The sequence below is a fragment of the Siphateles boraxobius genome, unplaced genomic scaffold (genome assembly GCF_051911475.1).
Source record: "Siphateles boraxobius isolate OS27281-9 unplaced genomic scaffold, OSU_SipBor_1 19, whole genome shotgun sequence".
Lineage (NCBI taxonomy): Eukaryota > Metazoa > Chordata > Actinopteri > Cypriniformes > Leuciscidae > Siphateles > Siphateles boraxobius.
In genome coordinates, this window is record NW_027508799.1 from 10119653 (window position 1) to 10138523 (window position 18871).

Genomic DNA, 18871 nt, shown 5'->3' on the forward strand with positions numbered 1-18871 from the left:
AAGAAACGTCAATCCAATACCACAACTGCACCACTTGCAGCGACCATTACATATGCCGGATAGATCAGGACATGAGATGACCAGGGTCCGAAATTAACACCCGCCAAAAGCCAAATGCGGGTAGATTTTCCGTTTGGCGAGTAAATCTCAAAAGGCTATCCGCCACACTGGCGGGTGAATGTTCCAGACATCCCAAGTCTCCCGGAAGTTCCGGGAGTCTCCCGCATATTAATAGTGCCTCTCTGATGCCCCCAAATTAATTCAAATCACCGGGAATCTAGAGCGAGCGAGAAAGAGCGCGCACATACTGTGCTTCAAACCGTGTAGCTGTAGCGCGCGCACTGCAGAGAGGGAGAGAGCAAGAGACCTTGCTTGCGTGTGTGCGTTCCTTCACACCTAAAATAGACCTTTACTAAATATATTTTTTTAACTTAATTAACAAATTAAGATGACAAAAAGAAAACACTGAATCATTTTGAAGAAGCTTTGAAAAAACGTGTTTTTTTTTCAACAGACTACGTTTTTTTCCGTCTAATAAAAATAGCAGGCCTACCTCAGTCCACAGCTTGTCTAGTTTTTACTTTAAAAAAAATAACATCTACATGATGTGGGGTTAGTCTGGGTCATGGCACAGATGTCCCGGGAATACAGAGATAACGTCTCGCTAGAGTGGCCAACTTCGGAAAGCGCCTTTCATTTGCTTGTGGATGTTTGCTTCGCAAGTGATATTGCATTGTAGCCTACTTGCACTAGGCCTACTGCTGTATTTTAATACCGCGTAGCATATTTTGCAAGTAACTTCGTCGCCCTTTCTGTCGAAATGGCCCCACACAGTAGCTACTGTGCTACTTCTTTTCGCTTGCTTAATTTTGCTTGCTCAGTGAAATATGTCTTTAGGCGCGTGTGGTTGCGCGTCGACGCACCCCATGATTTAACAAATATAGGCTATATACTGTTTTTTTTTAAACCATGCAGTAAACAAACATTTACATTTTACATTTACTCATTTAGCTGACGCTTTTATCCAAAGCGACTTACAATTGCTATATATGTCAGAGGTCGCAAGCCTCTGGAGCAACTAGGGGTTAAGTGTCTTGCTCAGGGACACATTGGTGCAGTGGATTCGAACCCGGGTCTCTCACACCAAAGGCATGTGTCTTATCCACTGCACCATCACCACCCAGTATTAATCGGTAATTTTTTTACTTTCGGTAAGGTATGTGATAGTTTTACAAAACCTTCAAATGTACTGTTATGAGCACTAGTTCCATGCTCACATCTTCCATGTCTTACTATTTGTTGCTCTATTTTGACTTCTATGTACTCTTATTCATTCAACATAATACCTTATCTCAATTAAATGTACTGAAATGAATGTATATGTGACACAAAAAGGCTATTTATTATTTTGGCCGGTAAAAAATATGCTTGGCTGGTGGATTTTTTCATCTACCAGTCCCCGTGGCAGATGAGCCTAAAAGTAAAATTTCGGACCCTGGAGATGACCATTAGGTGGGGATGATAAAGCACATCAACAAGAGCACCCAGGTGAATGTGCACAAGATGCGCATGAGGCTCACAGAAGACTAAGTTTGCCTGCATCCGTTTTCGGTTTACAGACCTCTAACAGAACATTTTTATATGGCGGCAAGTCAATGTCAATAAGAACCAAGCTGATGCTGGCGCGCGCGGTAAATTAATTTCGTGAGAGGATAACAGATCTACACGCGAGGAAACCGCTCATTCATACCCTGCGCGCGCTCATGACATCTCTGCGCGCAACACAAGCCCTCCCGCATGATCATTCCACACGCTCTCGCGCTTGATCTGCTCTCACCGGCTGCTTCTGCTCGCTCGAACAATTTTATTTTTGACAGTCGAGGGGTAGAATTACTCTTTTAATAACCTCAAATGTCTTTGGTTGCTTCCCCTTTTCCGGAAGTCAGTTGTGATTGGACGCCTGTCCAATGACTCGCAATTCACTTGACTTGAGACATCACTTAATTTGTTTTATTTATTGTGGATTATTAATGTGTAATGTGATTTAATGCATTGTTAATGTATAATATATTCTTACCAGATACTTTATTAACAAAGTCTTACTAGTGATTGTATTGTGTTGTTAAGAGATATTTACAGACTGTAATGACGCATTTCTATGGTTATTAGCATTGTAAATCTACCAAAATTCTTATGAATTTTTACGTAATATAAATGGTTCATTATATTTTCTATTAAATGTAAAAGGGGTTCTGGCTTCTCAAGTTAAGATACACTACACAGCATTAATTATAGCTTACAAATACCTTTTCAGAATTTGCTACCGAATACAGAGGAACAATATTAAACCCAGCAAATTATTAAACCCAAACAAAGTAGCTATTACAACATTATATAGTGAACTAAAGTTCCCGTTTCCTCGCGTGGAGATCTGTTATCCTCTCGCGAAAGTCATTTACCGCGTGCGCCAGCATCAGTTGTGTGCTCGGATCTTATTGACATTGATTTTTCGCCATATTTATAACTTGTCAACTAGCCGAGAATTCATTTTTGTGCATGCAGAATTGTTTCGGCAGCAGATTACAGTTTACGTTCAATAATTACAGCCCTCATCCCATTTCGATATGTCTCTAACTTTGTACACCTAGATTGGGCAAATATTCCCCTTTCTTCATTGCAGAATTGTTCGAGTTCAGTCAAATTTCATGGTGAGCGGGAATTCACTGCAGTTTTCAAGTCCATTGTGGCGGCAGTGGCTCAGTGGTTCATGTAGGTTGTCTACAAACCGAAAGGTTGGTGGTTCCATCCCTGGTTCCACCTGACCAAGTGTCGAGGTGTCCATGAGCAAGACACCTAACCCCAGCTGCTCCCGATGAGCTGGATGGCGGCTTCCACGGCGGACACTGCCGTCGGTAAATGAATGAGTGAATGAATGGGTGAATGTGAGGCAATATGTAAAGTGCGTTGGTGGCCATGGGTCTGTTGAAAGCGCTATATAAATGCAGTCCATTTACCATTTACCATTCACAGATCTTCAATTGAATTTTGGTTAGGGCTCTGACTTGGCCAAGGACATTCACCTTCCTATCCTTAACCTTCTGGTTTTCCTAAAGAATTTGGGTGTACTTTGCATCCATATTCCTTTCAATCCTGACCAATTGCCCAGTCCCCGCTTGAAGAGCAACGCTTACAAAATAATGTTGCCACCACCATGCTTTACAGTAGGTATGGTGTGTTTTGGGTGGTGTGATGTGTTTGGATTCTGTCAAACATAATGCTTAAAGGAGAACTCCATCCGAACAACGACAAGAATCGGTGTTGCCTACACAGTGTTATCATCTTTTTAAAATTTGCACCCTGTTGACTTAAATGGGGCAAGTTTTAAACCTGCTTTTAGCCTCTTAACATCCTTGATGTGTCATTACAAGTGCACATCCATGTGAGTGATTTTATTCAGAGTGAATACGGTGAATCTGACTGCAGTAGATGTGAAAGATATGAATAAAAGTGATGTTAATTCAGTCCACAGTAGTCGATTGTCGAGTGCGCGCGTGTGTTCAACATCTGATTCGGATGAACCATCCATTTGAGCTGATATTCACAGTAGAGGATGACACGGGAGTGGATTTTCACTCCTGTCCCGTCCCACTCCCATAGAAAGAAATCTTGTCCCGTCCCACTCCCAGACCAAAGTTTAAAAAATAATCCCATCCCATCCCGCTCCTGGTAAATTGACTCCCAATCCCATCCCGCTCCTGTTTAAACTGACTCCCGCTCCTGTACCGCTCCCATATACGGCAATTTTCGCTTGATGAACGAAGCGATGCTTGCCTGATTCTTTCCCGAATTTGCCTTGCAAGTGTGCTTCTTCAGACCGCTCGTCTGAATCACTTGCGTACTTGACTAAGACTAAGCATGTCTTACAAGCAGCGTACATTGTGCTATCACCGTCACATTCTACTCTCATAAACTTAATTAATATTTCAGACTTTCCGACCAGTTCTGTGAACTTAATAGACATTTCATTACTTCTGACTTTGCGCTGTAAATCATTTTTTGCCACATCGACTTCTCCGCGGCTGTTAGCTCCCTCCATCACTGCTCTTTGAATTTCGGCGGTAAGCCGTGACAAAAAGCACTGATGCCTTCTGGGACGGCTGGGTCGTGTAGTTATTTTTTAATTGCGTTACATTGTAGGCGTATTAAAAGGAAACTACAAAATGATGCATTTACTTTTTTCTTTTTTTGTCGTCTTTGCTTTTGGTTGATTCCCGCTCCCGTCTGCTCCCGTTAACCATTTATCCTGTACCGTCCAAATCCCGTGATTGATAGCAAAGATGACTCCCATCCTGCAGGAATCCCACGGGAATCCCGTGACCCGTGGGATTCCCGAAAAAATGTCAGCCTCTAATTCACAGAACACCACACTGCACCGTCATCGGCTGACAGCTGACAGTCTGAGTCTCCACTGTTGCTTAGTTACCGATGATCGCACACGCACTCGACAATCGACTACTGTGGACTTCGACTACAATTCAATATGTATATCCCACATTTCATGGTGCAGTTAATATTATTAGGCTAACGTTAAAGTAAATCTATGGTAAATGATGGGAATTTGTAGACGGAAAAGCCTTCTGACTGTATCGTTGCGCACAGTGTTTCTCCTGTTCCATCTGCCTTTAAACTGGTTTAAATCAATGAGACATTTGTGTTCTTCGCTGAACTCAAGCGCTTCTCACTGGATCTCGTGAGAGAGACGATCAGAGTAAACGCGTCTGCTCTAGTGAGGTCGCGCTGCGCTGCCGTTTGGACTTTGAGCCGAGCGGATAAATGGTTCGTGTGGGGCACGGTTCAAATGAGTTTCGTTCCGCTTAAAAATTATATCGCGATAATTATCAAATAAACATTTTTATTATGAACTAAATGTTTTAATTGCTTGTTTTATAACTCACTCTAACCAGTATCTTTACCCACCTTGTTCCTTTCTTTTCACATGTGCATGCAGGACACTATCATGCTTGCCAGATATGCATTTTTACATTCCTCAAAGACTCTTTAGTCATGGCCCACTACATCACCGCACTCACTTTCATGCACTTGGTCCCTTTCATTTCTGTAAGTAATCTTGATTTTTGCACCTGTATGTTAGTCTTTTGATTAGAGTAGTTTATCGAACTCCAAGATGAGAGATTAACAACGCACTAGCCTAGCAAATACCCGACACACATATAGGTTAATAGGCTGGGCATGTTTTGACCACGTGAAGTGAGTGCTTCTGGAGTGGTACTAGAGCGATATTGATCAACAGTGTTTTTTTTTTTTTTTTGCTTTTATGTCAAGGATTATTATATGTACATATACATGGCAATTTATATGAGATAAGGATTTCAACAGAGTATTATGATTTTCTATAGGCACTGTATAGTTATTAGAGCCCGACCGATATGGATTTTTGGGGGCCGATACCGATAAAAAAAAAAGCCTGATACCGATATATCGGCCAATATTATTTGTGTACAGTAGCAATATTATTTATGTGTATTATAGTTCAGTACCAGTCAAAAGTTTGGACACACTTTCTTATTGGTGTGTACAAACTTTTGATGGGTACTGTATATAGAATACACAGTATTTAAACAGAATAAATATATAAATATTTATATAATATATTCGCAATGATCACTCAAATGTGGTGATCAAACACTTGTGTGACATATGTAATGGAGGCAGGGGGAATGATAGAATGAGAATGATACATTTGAGCTGTAACCAAACTAGTTTGCATTGCATGTTATATTAAATTATATTCTAAATACTGTTGCATAATCTTCACTAGGTACTGAACCGGCCATCTGCTTGTTGTTACAGTACTTTTATACTATTTTAAATACTTAAGCAAAATGTACCGTGAAACTATACTCTTAATGCAAAATGGCCCTATATAAAGTGTTATAATTATATAAATGATTGGAATATTGCTTGATGTTGTAGCGTAGCGTTATAGGCAGAATGAGCTTTAACACTGTCTACACCGGACGCGGCTGTTATTGCTGACGTCGCAACAGCTTTTTACCATTGCAACTCGTCTCATAAATAAACCGAAACAAAGCGTATAGACCTGAGAAATATCTATATTGAAATGTCTACTTTTAAATAGAACAATTCAAAACGACAGACTGCTCTCTGCTTATATAATCCGTATGAAATGTGCATTTCTCTCTGGCCCGTTCAAAGATCGCTAGTCTGCATCGTCAACTTCATCTTTGCAGCCCACAATGACTGAAAACTCTTCTTATTAATAAACAATTAAAATGTCTCCTTGCTATATTTGATGTATTCATATAATTGCTTTTGCCAGTTCTTTGTGACAGCTTTTAGGTGCTTTATTGGCAGCGCCACCCTTACATGAATCACCGCACGCCGCATTTTTTAAAATATTAATTTATCGGCCATTTTAAATGCCGATACTGATAGTTATGAAAATGCCTAATATCGGCTCGCCGATATATCGGTCGGGCTCTAATACTTATGAAGACTATACTAATCACAATAGGCTCACGTGCAATATTGTTCTTTTTTAATTAAACAGATTGTGTGGTGAGGCCACCCTTGTGCAATGTGACATCTCAAAATGAAAGTCAGGATCCAAGGAACAAGGACTGTGTTGAGGACACAGCCGAGTCACCATGTGCTTCAGGCAGTCAGATGCGAAATGACACAAAGAAAAACTCTCAAGCTATCCAATTATCATCTCCAAAAAATGGTGAGTAACTTTTGTGAATGATCTGTACTCTGTTCTACTGTTCTCTAACAGTATTTGTAGTAAAGAACTCAGTTTAATTTAAAGTTCCACTCCGATCATATTTTAAGCTATTTTTAAACATTCCCAGTGGTCTTTAAATTATAATTATGCCATTTTTAGCCAAAATCACAAAACCTGTGCCGTTTTCTGGGACTTTGCTTCAGCAGAGTGGCAGTAGGTCATTAGCAATTCGCCTCTGCGTTCTGGGCGGAGCCGTTGGCACGGAGACGACCCTCCCCCTCCCCGTTGCTGAGAGCTCTGTCTCTCCCGCTAGCTTACACCCCCAACCTGATCGTTGAACTAGCTCCCGACTAGGCATGTGCCGGTATCAAATTTTCATGCTGCGATTAATTGATTGAGCTTTTATCACGGTATACGGTATTATCACGATATTTTAATTGCACACGAGAAACAGACGGATTGGGGGTATCTAAAAAAAAACTTGCATCACAATGTGTAATTGTGATTGTCAAAACATTAATTTTATTTTTTAGTGACAACATGTTATAGTGTTTACATGGTTACTGAGGCTACTGTTTGTATTATTGCTTAACACAATTTTCATGATTTCAATTAAATTCTTGGATTTAATTTCAATCTTGATTCAATATTGACTCATTTGGATAAATATTAGGTAGGCTAGAGTAGATAGCCTGCATTTAAATGTTTCTCAAGAAAAAATATATCTCACATAATGCTGTAAACATACAGAGAGAAATTAAATATAATGCATACAATATAAATATAATAATAATATAAATATAAAAATGTAATATGCCGTAATTTCCATTATAATAACAATTATATAATGACAAGTAAACATATATTAAAATAATATAGTGCACATATTTAGCAAAATACTCCTCTCTATAGCTATTTTCTTATAGTCAACTAACATTAAATGGCTTTCCTGAGGTAAATGTAACGTTCTGTGACATAATTGTTCTCCTGCAGAGTTATTGACCTCTTTCCGTGGTTGAAAAACACTGATTGATCGAAAGTACGTACCTTTCGGTGGGTTGTACTGTATCTTTTATAAAAGTAACAGATGATCGGTTTACTTGATCTGAGGCGCGCGATCTGTCACGTCACATTTACAAGCACCAAAACAGTATTTATTGTCTGAATTTCGTTATAAAACCTGAGAGCTGATATTTTTTTCATATCAAAAGTAACCTGCTCTGTCTAGTCTGTCGGTGTCAGTGTCCTCTTTGCTCCGCGATTTTTCTCTGGGTGAGAAAATGGATGTGTGGCGCGAGACCGTGTGAAAGTGTCAATTGCGTGAGTCTCAAGCTGAATGCGTGAGAGTTGGCAGCCATGCGGGGGATAAATAGTCGGCAGCGTTCCTCCTTCCGCCGTGCTTCTTCTCCATGTGAGGATTGTTTACATTAGACTAGAGTGCGCACTGCATGCACACAGTGCTTATACATGTGATGTGGGGATTGTTTACATCAAAGTGCACATGTGTTTTGCGCAGCATATACGCATTGTTTTTTAAGCGGTTGATGGAAAATAAGCTGATGCGCGTTCTAAAAATCTAAATTCGGATCTATTATTTTTCACGGTATTTCGAAGTCCCCGCGATAACAATATCGTGCATATTCATTACCGCGATTTATCGCATTACCGAATACCGGCACATGTCTACTCCCGACAGAAAAAAAAAACTTTTCGGTAAAGACACAGGCTGTCCAGTTGATGGTGTCTTGATGGAAGGCACTGCATCCGGCTTCAAAAACAATTTACTCCTCTACTTCTCTACTCCTCAGAACCTGAGTGGGGCGGAGGAGAGTATGAGCTTGTGTCCCCGCCCAGTGGAGTTACTACGTCACAACTCCAGTCTATTTTAGCCGGCATTTTAGCGTCTGCTACTGATTCACAGCCATTTGAATGTAGAAATACTCAGAAATACAACTTTGAGCTTATTTGTCTCAAGATATGTCCTCTAACATCAGAAAATGCCACAAGAACATGTTAACACCTAGAAAAAAATTATTTTCATCGGAGTGGGTCTTTAAAGGAACTGTTTTGGCAGGTGATTTATTTATGGGTTTGGTTAATGGGTTGTGAGAATGCTAGCAAAACTTTATACATTTGTCCTGCTTTCAAGTAATTTCATTCTCATTTAGGTCGCAAACCAGTCAAGAAAAATAATTGTCAGAAGGTGGAGGTTGATGCAGTTGAAAAACACATGATGCACTTCATTGAATCCTGTCGAGTTCCAGGAAAGGCTGCTTGCGATTTGTGCCTCAAATCTGAGCCGGAAGCCCTAAAACGGAGGGACTGGCTGGCTATTAAATTTTACATCAAAAACCGGATATCTGCTCTGCAAAGAAAAGTTATTTGAGTTACGTTCCTGAGCTGCAAGTGTAAAGTACATTCAAAGTATAAAGTTGTAAATGGCTAAATGTAAAATGGTCAGATATTAGGTAATTTTAAATGTTTTCCCATAGTGAATGCTTTCAACATCTGGGCAAAATGTTGGTTTTGAAATCAGCCTTTTTAGTTCTAAAGGTAAAGGATTCAGAGAGACGGGGTCAGTTTTATAGTAGGAGAGGGAGTGAGATTGAACATTAGCAGCTACAGTATCTTGGACACAAGGGATACACAGAACGAGAGACTAGTGACACCGAGAAAAGAAAGACAAACATTTTTATGAAGTTTTTTGCATTTTACCAAATATATTATCTTATGAAACACTTTTGCTCTTATTAAATTTTATGAGATGATAAAGTTTGATGTAGTTCCAAAATGCATGATGCACTCAATTTATTCCAGTTTTGTATGATCAAAGGCAATATCAGTTCACCGAGTCGTGATTTAGGATATCAGGTCATTGATTCTTGTTTTAGGATATCAGGCCATTGAGTCATAGTTTAGGATTTCAGGTCATTCAGTTGTGGATTATTTTTCATGTCAATTGGTCGTGATTTAGGATATCAGGTCATTGAGTATAGAAATCTAGTAGTTGTTGATTCTTCAGTCAACTAATTCTTCAGATTCCAGCTTGTTTTTTTACCGTCTACAGTTATAGACGAGTGTTTTCCTGTCAATTTAGGTCGTCATCGGCTTATGAGCGACAGTGTTACATTGTAATGAGTTACTGATTGGTTGTTTAGTCTGTGAGAGGTCAGTGAGCACTTGGGAGTAAGAAGGTGTCACATTGAAATCCCAATGCAGATACAATTTTATACGATGCCCCTGAGCTGCAGGTATAATTCACAGGAAGCACAGTGTTGAAAATAACTACACTGAACAAAAATATAAACGTAAAACTTTTGTTTTTACCCCCATTTATCATGAGCTGAACTTAAAGATCTACAACTTTTTCAATGTACACAAAAGGCCTATTTCTCTCAAATATTGTTCACAAATCTGTCTTTGTGAGCACTTCTCCTTTACCGAGACAATCCATCCACCTCACAGGTGTGGCGTATCAAGATGCTGATTAGAATGCATGATTATTGCACAGGTGTGCCTTAGGCTGGCCACAATAAAAGGCCACTCTAAAAATGTGCAGTTTAATCACACAATGCCACAGATGTCGCAAGTTTACAGGGCGCGGAACTTTGAAACAGCTTCACAGCCTACTGAATTGTTTGTGATTCCTAAGGCTGCGAAGCTGGCCATAGTACTGAATTCACCTGTTGTGGCTTTAAATCACTGCATGGGAGTTGTCCCAGTATTCTACTGATTATTCCATCGATTAATCGGATAAAAAATTGTGGTAATAAAAATAGATCCAAGTGAACAACAGCCTTTAAATTGACTTAAAAATACAAATAGGTAACGCTTTACAATATGGTTAATTAGTTAACATTAGTGAACTACCTTAGTTAGTATACTAAGAATGACCAATACTTCTACAGCATTTATAAATCATAGTTAATATTAATTTCAACATTTACTAATGTATTATTAAAATCAAATGTTGTATTTGTTAACATTAATGTACTGTGAACTAACATGATTTCAAAAAATGAAGCTAACATTAACAAAGATTAATAAATAGTTACAAATGTATTGTTCATTGTTAGTTCATGTTGGTTAATACATGAACTAATGTTAACTAATGAACCTTATTGTAAAGTGATACATAAACGTATAATAACAAGCAATAATTAATTGTCCAAATAAAGTATCAAAGTAATAATATGGGTTTTATTGAACGACGCTGTTAAATACACCATGTACAATAAATGATATAAACTAATATAAACATAACTTATGTACATTACATAAAAACATTGAATTCAGATGTCAACTTAATCTTTAATATTTGGTTTCTTCTGTACGATAGAAATGCTACAGCCACTGTAATTTCTTGAACACGAATTAAGATATTTTTTATTAAATCTGAGAGCTGGATCACTCCTCCATATGCTTCTTAAGGGATTGAATCTTGCTGGCCTCAAAGTTATTAAAGACATCGTTAAAATAGTCCAAGTGACTACAGTGGCTCAATCTTAAGTTTATCAAGCGACGAGAATACTTTTTGTGCGCAAAAACAAACAAAAATAGCGACTTTATTTCTTTATTTTATTTGTTGGTCTCTAGTCAGTTAGCGTAGTGTGATTGCGTAGTGCTACGTCACACGTAGGCTCACTATTGGCCGACGCTGGTCATGTGTGTGATGCGTGTGACGTACAACAACAGAAGCGCTGCGCTGTTACACTAGTGAACTCACTCGAGGCCCACTGAGAAGGAAATTAATAGTTGAAATAAAGTCGTTATTTGAGTTTGTTTTTGCGAACAAAAAGTATTCACGTCGCTTAATAAACTTAAGATTGAGCCACTGTTATTAAGCCACACTAAATAAAACCATACCAATTTGAGCCCGAATCGGACCCAGAGAATGCTAGTGAAGATGATCGAGCAGAACCTGTTCAAGAACGGCTGTTAAACGACGTTTCAGAAAGGTTTGTTTTTTGTTGTTGTCTCATTACTTTTTAGATACGCTGTTATTTAATTGTACTAATTATTATAGTATTACGAAAAATAAGCTTCATAAACAAGAATTTCATATAATCGGTCTAACAAATTATACTACAGTCCTCAAAGGGATTTTTTTGAGTAAAGACTGCGGATCTATAGTGATCGTTACTGACTTTACGCCACCGTTACTTTTGTATTTTTAGAACGATTGTAGCCAAATATCTGTCGACAGAACTATTAACCCAAAACGAACACTAAACATCGGCTGCCAAATCAAACACAGAACCATGTTTAGCATGCCTGTAGATAAACAAGCCTGTAGATAAACATAAAAGCTCTAATCAAAGAATAATTTACACTAATTCCAAGTTCGCTGTTGAGATTAAAAAAAAGTTTGTAACGTTAGGTGTTTGTCAGATAACGTTAAGTATGAATGAGCATTTAACAAACCAGCAGAGCCAAACAGTATTGTCATTTGTTTACTTTCTTGCTACAACGTACAATTAACAATACGAACTATTGCAGGAAAACACATCGACGAAAAATAAATCATACTTACAGGTTGTGGCCCGTAAACAACAGGTTCTGTTCTTAAAGTTGGAACTGCTCCATCTTTCAGGACAAGCCGGTGTGCGAATCCTGCATTGAGCTCGCGAAGATTGAAAGCTTTCCTCCGTAAAATTTGCAGCACAGAGAGCGAGATTTGGGTAATAATTATGAGGGACTGAGTTACAAATAAATTAACCATTGATCCCTAACTCCCTCGTCCCTAGGAAGGCTGAACAAATTGAACCTGCAATCCGGAATAAAATAACAGCGTTTCGACGGCATTGCGGAAATAACACTTCAGCCTACTACAACAACTCTTCTCCAAAGCAATATAAAATGGCCTTGACCCCTTATTTAGTATTCTCGGAGGAGGGGTTTAGTGGGGTTACTGACGTCAGCAACCCTGGAGGAATGTCCTGTAGTCCCTACCGGCCGTTTACTGTAGTCCTTAGATACTGATTTCTTTAAAAGCAAATATCTCCCTTTGCTTTGAACTTTGAGGGCTGTAACTTTGCAGATGTTGTTTATGCTGAAACAGCAACATTTCACACTAGCTAAAGTTAGAAAAGTGAAATCGTGTTTTACCACCCCTTTAATATTTCACAGGGCAAAGTTAGTATGTAACTGAGACAACTATGGTTCATTGGTGTTGGTTGGTAAAAGACACCAATTATGTCTGAGACCAATGTTCCATCAGAACTTGTATCTTTGCACATAATCAAACCGGTAGAGCAAGAATATTACATTAGTGTCTGTGTGTACAACAGTGGTTCTCAACCTTCTCCTGCAGGGAGCCCCAACAGGAATTAGTCAATTAAGCAATTAGTCAACTACTCATTAAGCCTTTAATTAATTGAATCTGGTGTGCCATTTCTGGGTTAAAACAGAAACATGGCCTATCAAGGGGTCCCAGCTGGAGAGGTTGAGAACCACTGTTGTACAGTACAAGATTATTTAGGCACACTAAAATCCTCTCTAATTCTAGCCCTGTGTATTCTCAATAAATAAGTTTGTTTTACTGATCTTGCCTAATTTTAACATCTAGAGAGAAATGTCCCACAAAATAGCGTGTATAAACCTGTAGATATACATTAATATGTATGTGTGTGAGGAGTGATACTGTGAAGTAAAGGATATAGATTTTTATTCAACTGAAAGACAATGTGCAAAGGGCCCCACAACTACTGATTAGTAAAGGCATGGCCTCATGAAGTAGGTAAAACTTGAAGTGTGTGTTGGGGGACCCACAAGGAAGGTAAACCAGTTTGGGACCCCACATGTGACAGCCCAGTCAGGTCTTGTGCAAAAGTTATTAAATTTGAGAATATCAAATTAGATATGTATTTATGAATGTGTTGTGATCTTGCCTGATTTTTTTAAGAGGCGTACCTCTTCTAGAAAGGGTGGACCCCACAAGTGATGTCCCAGTCATGGGGCCTCACAAAGTAACAAAAACAAGGATGTGTGTGTGTGTGTGTTATATCACTAGGGCAGTGTCCGTTCTCGGAGCATATAAGCCCTGCATGCGTGAGGCGCGCCACTTCTTTATTTAAATCTACCCTACTTTGTCAGTAATTTGTTAGTGAGAAAATATTAGAGTACCTTATTAAAAATATTGCTTAAGTTAACAGACCTGTGTGTGTTTTATATCACTAGTGCAGTGTCCATTCTCGGAGCATATAAGCTCTGCTCGCGTGAGGTGCGCGCGCATTCGGCTCGCGCTGTTCTGTAGTTTATAAATTCTGAACGTGTCGCGTCTCGCCTGTCTATCTATATTGCACCAAATACGACACTGCACTCCCTTGTGAAGTCGTTTGGATGAACGGTTCTCGAAATAATCAAAATGCAACGGACAGACAGACATAGGCTATAGAGATTCCGAAGCTTCGAATATTTGATGTTCATTACTACCGAAGCTTCAAAGCTCAAAAAATGGTATTCGGACCAGCCCTACCTGTAAAGGTAATGGGCGTTAAGTTTCCGCCACGCAGTTTAGCCAATTGCAACACAGGGGCCCAACTAACCAATCTCAGCCCATTGCCTGTTTCTGAGGGAGTGGTTTCATAGAATCAGGAAGTCAACCGGTCGTTCAAATGACAGAGGAGAAAGCGGCTTACAACAAAGGTGAAATTTATGAAAAATAAGGCTTAAAAAAACAACAACAAAAACACGAAGACATGTTATATTGCACCCCATAAACACAGTCATGTAAAGAAAAAAAGCAGTAAACCACCCCTTTAATCGAAATAATTTTGTTGATTAGCCTTACGGTTCAAAGTTATTTGCATAATAAAAGTGAAATTTTAGACAGGTGGTGGCGCTAGAGGCAATGAGTTAGAGACACCAAAATTGGTGTATTTAATGTTGGGACTGTCCTCTATCAGAATGTCAAACCAAAAACAACTTTCCCACAAACGGGTCAATGGGCTGCCATAGACGCCCCGTCGGAAGAATAATTATATTCTAATTAACATTGAGAAGAAAATCTGATTTGGCCCACATTCATCTACGGCTTGAACGTAGCCTGAATTTCACACAGATACGAATTTTCTGGTGCCATTTTAAATTGCTAAACCATTTGAAACTCTTTCCACACAAAGAACACAAATACGGTCTCAAATTTGTGTGACTTTTCAGGTGTATCTGTAAGTGTAATGGCAAAATAAATTTTTTATTACACTGATCACAATCCAATTTCTTTCCTCCAGAGGGAATTTGGAAATTACGTTTCATGTCTCTTAGATTTGTGAAACTTTTCCCACGCTGAAGACATGTGAAAGGCCTCTTACCATTGTAAAGTCTCATGTGAGTTTTAAGCCTTCCTTTATTTTTAAAACTCTTTCCACAGTGATTGCACATGAAAGGCTTTTCTCCAGAGTGAGTTATTACATGATTCTTAAGGCGATTCATGTCTCCGAAACTACTTCCGCACTGATGACATTTAAAATAGTTCTCTCTTGAGTGAATCCTCATGTGCTTATTAAGGTTTTGTCTTCCTACGAAACTTTTCCCACACTGAACACATGTGAACGGCTTCTCTCCAGTGTGACTTCTCATGTGGTCCTCAAGGGTCACTTTACGTGTGAAACTCTTTCCACACCTACAACATTTGAACGGCTTTTCTCCAGTGTGAATTTGCATGTGATACCTAAGGCCTAGTTCCCGTGTGAAGCTCTTCCCACAGAGTCTGCAGGTATAAGGCTTTTCTCCGGTGTGAATTCTTATGTGCTTTTTAAGGTTTCCTTTTTGAGTGAAACTCCTTCCACACTGTTGGCAAGTGAATGAGATATCTTTAGTGTGAATCCTCATGTGAATTTTAAGGCTTCCCTTTTCACAGAACCTCTTTCCACACTGTTGGCAGTTGAAAAGGTTGTCTACAGTGTGAATTCTCATGTGGTTTGTTAAGTTTCCTTTTTGAGCGAAACTCTTTCCACATTGTTGACAGGTGTAAGGCTTCTCTCCAGTGTGAATTCTCATGTGAATTTTAAGACTTCCTGATTCATTGAAACTCCTTTTACATTGTTTGCAGGTGAACGGTTTCTCCCCAGTGTGAGTTCTTATGTGGACTCTAAGGGGTCCACGGTGATCAAAACTCTTTCCGCACTGTTGGCAGGCGTGTTTTTTAGCTTTTTTTCGTGAGGTCCTTTCAATCTGTGTAGATTTTTTTCCAGTTATGAAATCATGATCTTTCTCTTCCATTTCCTTAGAACTCTCCTCTTTCAGCGCCATCAGATCTAAGATAAAAAAAATACAAATACAAGTTGACACCAGTTTAACCCATTTGCTCATAAAACGCCTGCTAAAAACGCCTTTAAAAACCTATGTTCTTCTAGGATAAATATCCTTATCTCCTGACAGTTTTCTGAAAAAATAATAAGAATGGGCAACGTCTACCAAAACCTTGATATCTAAGCCTCTGTAGCACTTAGAAACATGAAATAAAATACATTTTAAAGGTAACAATCACAGCTTTTATTTAAACATGCTCCCTTAGCACTAACATAACAACACATTTTTCTAAAACATCTCAAATTCATATGGGGAAGAAAAAAAATACAAATAAATTATATAAAATATAACAAATAATATTTTAAACATCCCAACACACTGAACAAGGCATCTTGTTATGAGAGAGAGGAGGGGAAGTCCTGAGGTAGAACTGGGAACAGTCTCAGTGACTGACACACGTACGCACATGGTCAGATCAAATCATTTGTGGCGAACGACGTGGTACATGAAGCATTCGCGATGCAGAGGAAGGTTACACTGCCTGCACCCCATCAGAGTTGACCCAGGACGCACGTTGGTGCTGCAGTGCTTCAGAGAACACTCCCTGCAGGTCTTCCTCTTGTTGTTGATCTGGACAAGGTCATGCTCAGCAGAAGCTCCAGTTGGGCTGGTGGGGAGTACATTAGGAGCACTTCTCGCAGTGACAGGGACGATCAGCTCCTGGGTCAGATCCTCCAGCCAGTCCTTGTAGCCGCCCCTCCTGTACTTCCACTTGGCTCCTCCAACAGACTTAGCAGCCACAAAGGCATTGTAGCACGCCACCGTAACAAAGTAAAAGAACAGTCTCCTCCACCACTTCGTAGACCGATGATGGATCTGGTAGTACCCCACCATCTGGTCCAGAAGATCAACTCCTTTCATATGTTGCTGATAGTCAGCAAGGCATGCTGGCACCCGAACATCCGTCTGACGTTGACCATTGGCCTTCCTCCTCACTAACCCATGAGCGGTCGGGTCATGGTAGTTGGAGAGGACCATCACAGTCTTGGTGTCTTGCCAGACGCAGAAGGTCAATTCATCCCGCTGCGCCACATTGAACTCATGCTTGTTCAACTCAGTCTTCTTTGTGAGCTGCTTATTCTTGGGGAGGTCCTTCCTGTTGGCACGCACCGTTCCACAGGCTTGCACCCCCCTGACCTTGAGGTCCACCATCAACTTCACACTGGTGTAAAAGTTGTCCATGTAAACGGATAGGTTGGACCCGTAATAAGGGGTCACCAGGTCTGACACTATCCGGTGAGCCAGTTCTTTCTCCGTCTTACCCTGAATGGCACCCGTGTACACCTGAAAATGGGTGACGTAGCCTGTTTTGCTCTCCGCCATGACCCACACCTTTATTCCCCACTTCACCGGCTTCATGGGGAGGTACTGCCGGAAGCCCAGGCGTCCCTTGAACTTCACCATGGACTCATCCACGGTCACGAAGCCATTGACTTCATAGAGCGCCTGGAATCTAACCAGGAGGAGGTCCATCCACTGTCGTATCTTCCAGAGCTTGTCCGTTTTGTCCACGGCAGAGTCCATGTTATCTTGGAGATGGAGATATCTGAAAATTTTTTGCCATCATTGTTTTTATTTATTTATACGTATTATGTTATTTGTATATATTTATAGTGTTTATATTTATTGTTACTTATTCCTTATGCCATAATTATATGACCATTTATTATGCTATTTATTCATTATGCCATTATTGTATTATTTATTATGCTATTGATTCATTATGCCATTATTGTATTATTATTTATTATGCTATTTATTCATTATGCCATTGTTTTATTATTTATTATGCTATTTATTCATTATACCATTATTGTATTATTCATTATGCTATTTATTCATTATGCCATTATTGCATTATTATTTATTATGCTATTTATTCATTATGCCATTATTGCATTATTATTTATTATGCTATTTATTCATTATGCAATTATTGTATTATTATTTATTATGCTATTTATTCATTATGCCATTATTGTATTATTATTTATTATGCTATTTATTTATTATGCAATTATTGTATTATTATTTATTATGCTATTTATTCACTATGTAATTATTGTATTATTATTTATTATGCTATTTATTCATTATGCCATTATTGTATTATTATTTATTATGCTACTTATTCACTATGCAATTATTTTATTATTATTTATTATGGTAGTTATTCATTATAAAAAAGAAAACAAAACACAAATCATTACCTCCAGATCATGTCGAGGCGGTCCCTTGCCATGGCCTTGGGGACGTTGGTCTGGTACAACCATTTTGTCTGCCTCCAGAAATCCCTGCGTGCAGGCAGCTTCAAAATACCGAAGGCTAGACACAGCCCGACAAATGTCTTCATCTCCGTTTTGGAGACAGGGTTCCACTTCGAGTTGGTGGGGGTCTGACCGCGCATCTGTTCGGCATATCTATTAGTTTCCGTCACCAACATGTCCCAAAGCTCATCGGTAAAAATACGTGAAAAGACATCAAGGGGGCTAGCATCCGCGGGGATCGGCTGTTTCACCCCCGGTTTGCGGGTGAACTGCTTCGCCTTGCGTTGCTGGTAACCTTCGGTTCTCCAATCTATCTGGAATCCGTAAAAGCCATCCTCCTCCTCTCCTTCGGTGTCCCACAAATCCCACTCCTGTGCTCTATCCAAAGGATCATCCGGCATGTAATCATCTTCTACCACCTCCTCCCTCTCAAACTCCTCACTATCTTCTAACTCAATGTCACTGCCCTCGCTGTCAAAATCCTCCTCTGTCGTTGCCATTTTCCCGCTTGTGTCTCCGAAAAAAA

The 18871-nt window shown here is 39.4% G+C and overlaps 1 protein-coding gene across 2 annotated transcripts in view; it reads right to left on the reverse strand.

Annotated features, from left to right (window-relative positions):
• The window catches only part of LOC143742430 (uncharacterized), a 53711-nt gene that overhangs the window by 18634 nt on the left and 16206 nt on the right, over window positions 1-18871 (reverse strand). For both annotated transcript variants that reach the window (XM_077235281.1, XM_077235282.1), the window contains exon 3: window positions 15079-16023. In XM_077235281.1, the coding sequence (XP_077091396.1) occupies window positions 15079-16023 (945 nt within the window). The remainder of the gene's footprint in view (window positions 1-15078; window positions 16024-18871) is intronic.